The sequence below is a fragment of the Asparagus officinalis genome, chromosome 6 (assembly GCF_001876935.1).
Source record: "Asparagus officinalis chromosome 6, Aspof.V1, whole genome shotgun sequence".
Classification (NCBI taxonomy): domain Eukaryota; kingdom Viridiplantae; phylum Streptophyta; class Magnoliopsida; order Asparagales; family Asparagaceae; genus Asparagus; species Asparagus officinalis.
In genome coordinates, this window is record NC_033799.1 from 21,918,994 (window position 1) to 21,926,493 (window position 7,500).

Here is a 7,500-nt window from a genome sequence, read left to right on the forward strand (position 1 = left end):
TGCCTGGGGGCATCCCGCTGGTGCCGCTGTACGAGGCGCAGGGGGTGATGAATGCCGTCGAGATCGACAAGTCCAAGGCTTACACTCAGCTCATGTGGCCTCAGGGGAACGCCAAGTTTTGGTGAGTCCTTCGGTAATTTATTTTAGGGAGTTTTTTTTTTTTTTAGGAGGCAAAAAATAGAGGGAATAATAATAACTATAGAGATATAGGAATTCAGTGAGGTCACGATTCCGCTAATGATCACAAAAGAAGTACGGTCAATCTCTCAGATCCTGCTAGTGATCTTTTTGTTTGTTACTACTTTTGAACTCAAGTTGCAGTTCCATGAGGGTGGTGGTATTTCTTAATTGTTGGGTATAACTTGGAACAGTTGCCGGGATTTTTTTTTTTTTCCTAATATAATGTAAAAAAGGGTTTGGCGTAGGATAGAATTTTTGGGCGGGATTTTTTATGATTTATATTTTTATTTTTTATTTTTTTTATTTTAATTTGTAATTTTTCTAATTGTTTTGAGAACTTGAACTAGGGTTTGAATTGGACTAGAATTTAAAGATCATTTGAATTATCCCTTTTCTAAGTGTGGATTTAGAGATCGCTAGTTCTAATCAAAACAGATATTGTTTAGTGACAGCTGTGATTCATTCTAAACTTAGAACTTATCATGTTCTCGATATTTTCGATTCATTCTCATTTTTCAATTATGGCAAATCAGAATCATCTATCTATAGTAATTAAAGAGGAAAGAAATAATGATATACAGTATTCATTCTAAACCTAATTAGATACATTTTATTTGCTTGATGAAAGGAAAGAAATAAAGAAAGGGAATCAGCTAAGAAGGAAAAGTTTGTACTGCTCCCCTCCAAATTTAGTGTTTGGTTCAATTTCTAGAAATTATAGGAAATGTTTTCCACCTAAAATATGATTTCTTTGTATTTCTTAAAAAAAATTATAGGAAAAGTTTTGAGAAATCAAAAAGTACTAATTTTCTTGTTTTTTGTACTTTGCTTGTTTGGTTCAAAACAAGAAAATAGCTCATAACTTTATAAAAAATAACAAGATTTGGTAGGTTTTTAATTAAATATGGTATGTGTCAGATTTCGGGTGATTTCCTCTCATTTTGAGAGAAAATTGTTTTTTGTAAAATTTGGTAGGTTTTGATATTTTATAGAAAATATTTCTGTAAATTTTTTGTTGAACCAAACACAATTTACAGAAATCTCTGGAAAACTTTTAATTACAAATTTGCCATTGTCAAATGTTTTGAGAAAAGTTTTCTCAAAAAGTGTGCAACCAAACAGCCCCTTAGAGTAAGAATTTTAAGGTAACATGTGAAATGAATTTATTTTTGGCTTTCTTTGGTAACGGCTATGATCAAGTAAATGTGATCGTAACCAATACATCAAGGTCCGTTTCATGCATGGTTATGATCAAGTAAATGGTCTCTCCCCAAAAACCATCCGATGTGACTAGCACGATCCATCTCTCTAATATATTTACCAGCTACTTATTTAGCAAAATTAGTTGTTATCTCATATCTATTTCATCTTGTTTTGAACTTCTACTATTTTAGGTTTTTGTAATAAATAAAAAAACCTTTGATGGTCTTCCCTGTATTCTTCCACAATCTCCAGCGAAACCATAAACTCAATGAGCAATAAGATGTTGAACATTCTTCATATTATCCTCGACATGATCATCGACGGCTACGGCATCAGCAGAGAGGATAACCACATCGGTCGACCGATGCGCTCTTGCACATGATCAAGTACACCGCTCCGGCGAAGGAGGAGCCGGCCGTTGGTCTCTCCGAGCACACTGATATCAACTATCTAACGATATTGTGCCAGAATGAAGTTCAAGGATTGAAAATAATTACCAAGGAAGGAGAGTGGATCCCTGTGGATCCTGGAAATGATTATTTTGTTGTATTTGTCGGTGAATCGCTTAAGGTCTGTATCAACTCCAAACCTCGCATCTTTACTTTGCTATATTATATGGAATAAAATCTTTTCTATTACGGACAAATTTTGAAAACCAACCCATTTCTAAACTTATTCATCAAAAACGACCTATTTGAAACTTATTTGCCAGTTTGCTGAAACTGGGCCGCTTTTGGCAAATAAGTTTCAAAGAGATCGTTTTTTTCCAATTATTTATGGAAATGGGTTGCTTTTCAAAATTTGTCTTTTCTATTACCAAAAAGTCGTCGATTTGTTTAATGGACAGATTACAATTTATGACTTGTCTTTGAGTGTGAATTAGGAAAGATTACAATTTATGAGAGTATGGTGAGTGTAAATTTAGAATGAATCATTAACCAGTTACTAGACAAATTAATGCCTATAATTAAAGTAGTGGTCTCTACACTACTTTTCTGGTAATGAAGAAGGTCTAAATCTATATTATATATAGTGTTAATTGCAAATAGACCTCTTGTACTATTGCCCAATAGCACATTGGAGTTTTATTGTTTCAAATAGTCCCTATGAGTGAAATTCTCTTTAGCTCTCACGAGGTCTATTTTTCAACTCAATTTTCTTCTTATCTGGGGGTAAAAGAGTCAAAAAGTTTCACTCAGAGTCCAACAACAAAACTATAGGGGGTCTATCTTTAATTGGGAGATGGTACATGGGTATGTCCGGGATGATCCGCTTCGTTGAACTTGATCTACATATTCTAAAACCCCAACACACCAAGTTTAGGGTGAACCCGTCGTCGTTTGACCCTTCATCCACTTGTATCAATTTTAACGGTTTTCAATGAATAGAACTTTTCACATGGCTCGATGGAGGGTCAAACAACGACGGATTCACCCTAAACTTGGTGTGTTGGGGTTTTAGAATATGTAGATCAAGTTCAAGGGAGCGGATCATCCATAATGTCGTTCAATCATGTGATTTTAGAGGCGTCAAGGAGGAAATCCCCTTGTATGACAAGGATTCACATTAATCTCATATATATATATATATATATATGCCAGGTCCTCTTACTTAAAAGTTTTAAGAATGGCTAGCTAATCTATTTTAATTAGAGAATGATTAACATTAATCTCATATATATATATATATATATATATGCCAGGTCCTCTTACTTAAAAGTTTTAAGAATGGCTAGCTAATCTATTTTAATTAGAGAATGATTAAATTAGCAAGTCTGCCAGGCAAGGTTTATAGTTAAGGGGAGATGTAGGATTAAGAGAAATTGATTAGAAGCAATTAAAAATGATATGGTATAATGGTTAAATTAACAAAGTAGTTGGACCTTAACAAGAGTTAATGGAATGACAGGATTTCATGTAGTTGATTGCAAAAATTTGGGATAAACGCTTTGTTTTTACTGTTGTTATTAGCAAGTCAGGATTATATACTAACACTTGTCTTTTTCATTAGGGTCTGGAAAAAGGGTTGTTATTTCCTTGATACTTAATTAAGAGGAGTTATCTGTTGATCCACTTGAAAAGAAGGATTATTAAATCGCTGACGTTGAGGAAATTTTAATCATTTTTTTTTCCTCCAGAAAATTAGAATGCTTAACCTACATTCATCCGTGTCCACTTTCTAAATCACAATATTATGATTTATGCCCAGGCCTGGAGCAACGGGAGGCTGCATCCTCCACTTCACCAGGTAGTTTTTCGCGGCCTCAAGGACCGTCTCACCTGTGCAGTGTTCCTGAAACCGAAACCAGGTCAGGTCGTCAACACAGCACCGGAGTTCGTCAGCTACGATCACCCTCGCCTGTACAAGCCGTTCTCCTACGGCGAATTCCATGAGTACTCCAAGACGGTGTTTACTGACCGTGTTAACATCCTTAAGAATTATGCAGGCATTTGATGGATAAGGATATGTTCGCTTGTTACTCGTAATTATGTTGAGAATCAGCTGCAAGTGAGAGCAGGTGCTTGAGATTAATGCTACTATATGCATAATGCATGTACCCTCTAATTTAAGTATGCGTTAAGAGATACGGTCGGTTATTTCTCTGGATTTCTGTTCTTTCATCAATAAAGATTGATAATCTAGGTAATATACGTTTGTTCCCAAAAGAAATTAACGTCACATTTCATTCATTCATTAATATTGGGGCTAATTGCATATACAATACGCATCCTATATACCGTGCGTATGTAGTCACTCGCAATATATCTTTAAATTATTTTATTAGCACTTGTAACCTATAACTTCATTTTCAAGTTGGGCTGATGCACGTGATGCGCCTTTGACCTCGAGTCTAACCAAAAGGCTAAACTTATCCTAAATTAATAGCGAAGAAGTCATCTACATTCAAGTAACGTACGTGCTGGTATGAGTTTTCTATGGTATAAATGGCTACACCCTCAAAGTACTGTAGGTGTATCTGCAATTAACGATTGCTAACATACTTCGGCTAGAGCCGCACCTAAACATTTATTCATCTCACCAAATGCTCATCCACAGAAACACAACATTCAAGGGAGCACTCAGCCAAACCACTAAATGATTCGTTACCATTATAGTATAGCATGCAAATCAAGGCCTAGATAAAAACACCAGGAAGGATACAATTCCCAGTTCAAACCTAAGCATACGAAGCCTAAAGTTACACCTAACATACATAAATATAGTGCGCCATCTAACAAAACGCTTCACAGGTTGCCTTATTATGTCCTGCTCCTTTACACCTGCTGCATAGCCGAACCACGGTCACAATCTTATTAGGGTTAAACCTCTTCCTCCTTGGTCGTTGAGGGTTGCGCCGAGCAGGAGGAGGGAATAAGTTAGCGCCATTATTGAACTCAATGCTTTCGACGCCGGGTATTGGTATGATCGATTCTGAATATGTCGCATGATAAAACTCCGTCGTAAAATACTTCGAACAATAATCATACACGGACCTGTTAACGCGATTGCATACTGCAATAGCATGCTGGCATGGCAATCCAGATATCTGCCATCTCCGGCACGTGCATTCCCAGCTTCCAAGATTGACAACGTAGATAGTGTTTCCACGAACTTCAAACACTGTCTCTGATGAGCATAGAACGTTGAGTTTTCGTGCTTTTGATGACTCCTTCTCCAACTTCTGCTCCATTGATGGTGTCAGCGTGCTCAGCCACCCACTAGAAGCCTCCCTCCTCATCTCCATCGTCTCCGTTAGTTTATTTCTAATAGCTTCGACTATTTGTACAATAGATGACTCAGATTTCACAGGTATCCAGTTGGTAAATGAATCCACAATGTTTGATGACAAGTGGTCGTATCTTGAGCCTCTGAAAACGGCATCCGACCAGTTTTCAGGCTTGCTGCTCAGAACCCATTCAGCAACTTCAGATGAAACATTTCTAATGCTCTCAATGGACATATTGAAATCTTCGATAGTACAGGCTTGGGCAGCACGTATAAAATCGTCAACCATGTTATCTCTAACTTGTTGTGACCACGGGCCTTTCTTTAGCTCAAATTTGAACTCATCTATGAGATGTCGTAAGCAATAGCTGTGGTGACTTTCCTCGAATACTTGAGCTAGTGCAACATCTAACCCCTTCTGCCTGTTTAAGACAAAGGTAATAACACGAGATACTCCTACAGAATACTTCAACTGTGATAAGAACCATGACCAAGTATCATAAGTCTCATCCTCCACTGCAGCAAATGCCAAGGGGAAAATAGCATCATCACCATCAACTGAAGCAGCAACCAATACTTTGCACTGAGTATTCATCTTCAAAGGGATTCTATCGAGAAAAATGATGGGGCGACAACCTTTCTCGAACCCATGAAGTGACGCGTGAAACGCAACGAAGAAACGGCGAACCTTTGAATCAACACTTGCAGAGAGCAGGGCAACACTGCCCGGATTTGTCTCCAATATTCTTTCACACAACCATGGCAATTGACTATATGTCTCTTTGAGCATGCTATAGAGCTCCTTCTGTGCATCTTCTCTACCCCTCCAAACTTGTGAATAAGTCAAGCTCACTCCATAATCCTCATAAAGTTCTCTTACAATCTCTTTGGGTTTACACGGTAGAGAGGCTTGTAACTTTTCCTTGAGAATACTTGTCAACCATTGCCTCGTTGCTCTCCGTTGACCATCTTTCCCGTTACCTCCACCACATGTATGTTCATTGTTCATTTTCTTGATCACAAACTTTTGCTTTTGTGATGACTCAGACGCATGTATCCTCCATGGACAATTCTCCTCGATGCATTTTACGGTCACACGGGTAATTTCATTCTTCACAAATTTGTAGACAAAACCTTTACTGATGGCATATTTACATAACTGACCACGAAACTCCTTCACATTGTCAAATTCTTGCCCTACACCCGTGATGACATCCTCCCAAAGAGTGGTCATGTTAAGAGGTCTGGCATCATCAGAACTAGCCAGAGTTGCAGCCATAGGGGTGCTTGGATCAGCTAGAATACTGCTACTTTCCCTGCATTAACATAGCTTAAATGTAATTTTCATGAAAGTCAAATATAAGCATCCTGAAGAGGGGAAAAGGCAGCATGGCTATGATTACCTCTCGCCAAAATTATCAAGGGTTGTTATTCCCCGCTGTGCAAAATAATCTGCACTAGCAGGGGGAGTCGTGAAAATCGGCACAGAAGAGTTGGCGACCATGAGTTCAGGCGCACTGTAAAAAAAATAGATATCATATATATTAAACAAGAAAATGGAGGGTAGAAATAATTCCACATCCACCACCTAGAATTAGTGGTCCCTTCTACTAAGGAAGGCCTATGAGAACTTGTCAGAAGCAATTAATACATTGTAATAATGACTAACTTAGTGAAGAAGATAACTCTTAAGAAAACTGAATGAAAGAAAATGATTCACTTAACCGACTTCGAGAATTTGGGATAGGCACAAAATAGTAATACCTACTTGGTTTATTTTCTTACTAAAATTTGTTCCTCGATTATACTTTGATTATTTATTTATTTGATGTTTGTTTAAATAGGCTATACCCAGTTAAAATTTTTATGTTGATAGTTGAATTGTCAGGAGATAAATATAATCTAAAGCCAATTTAAATTTTTATTTTATTTGGATCGGCATGAAACCGAGCTTGACCTGAGGAAGTATAGTGTAATGAAAGTGAAAACACTTAAAAAAATAACATTATAAAAGGAAGATAAATAATAAAGCCAACGAGTTAAGATAATTGATTTAAAGTGGGCTAAAATGATAGAAAATAGTTAATAAAAAAAATCATAAACTGAATATTAATGCTAACTCTAGTACACTTTTATATGATAAAAGCATCCACATATGCATATGAAAGCACTAAAAATAGTTTATGAAAATCCCTTCTAAAGATTCCTAATTTTACTAAAAAAATAAAACTATTCTATAACAATTAACAAAACATTATCTTTTGTTGTTTCTATTTTATTTTTTATTGAGTCGAGATCAATTATTCTTCATCTTTATCTTTTCCTAGACAAATCTAGAGAAGTGTCTTCATCGTCTACATCGATTGTGATATGAGACTGGAGCATGTTATC

At 36.6% G+C, this 7,500-nt stretch overlaps 1 protein-coding gene and 1 pseudogene across 2 annotated transcripts in view; one reads left to right on the plus strand and one right to left on the minus strand.

Annotated features, from left to right (window-relative positions):
* LOC109845893 overlaps positions 1-4,045 on the plus strand; it is a 4,751-nt pseudogene extending 706 nt beyond the window's left edge.
* Positions 4,386-7,500, minus strand: part of LOC109846460 — a 13,660-nt gene continuing 10,545 nt past the window's right edge. For both annotated transcript variants that reach the window (XM_020415700.1, XM_020415699.1), the window contains exons 5-6: positions 6,513-6,626; positions 4,386-6,425 (exon numbers count right to left, since the gene is read on the minus strand). In XM_020415700.1, coding sequence (XP_020271289.1) covers positions 4,616-6,425; positions 6,513-6,626 — 1,924 coding nt within the window. In that variant the 3' untranslated portion in view covers positions 4,386-4,615. The remainder of the gene's footprint in view (positions 6,426-6,512; positions 6,627-7,500) is intronic.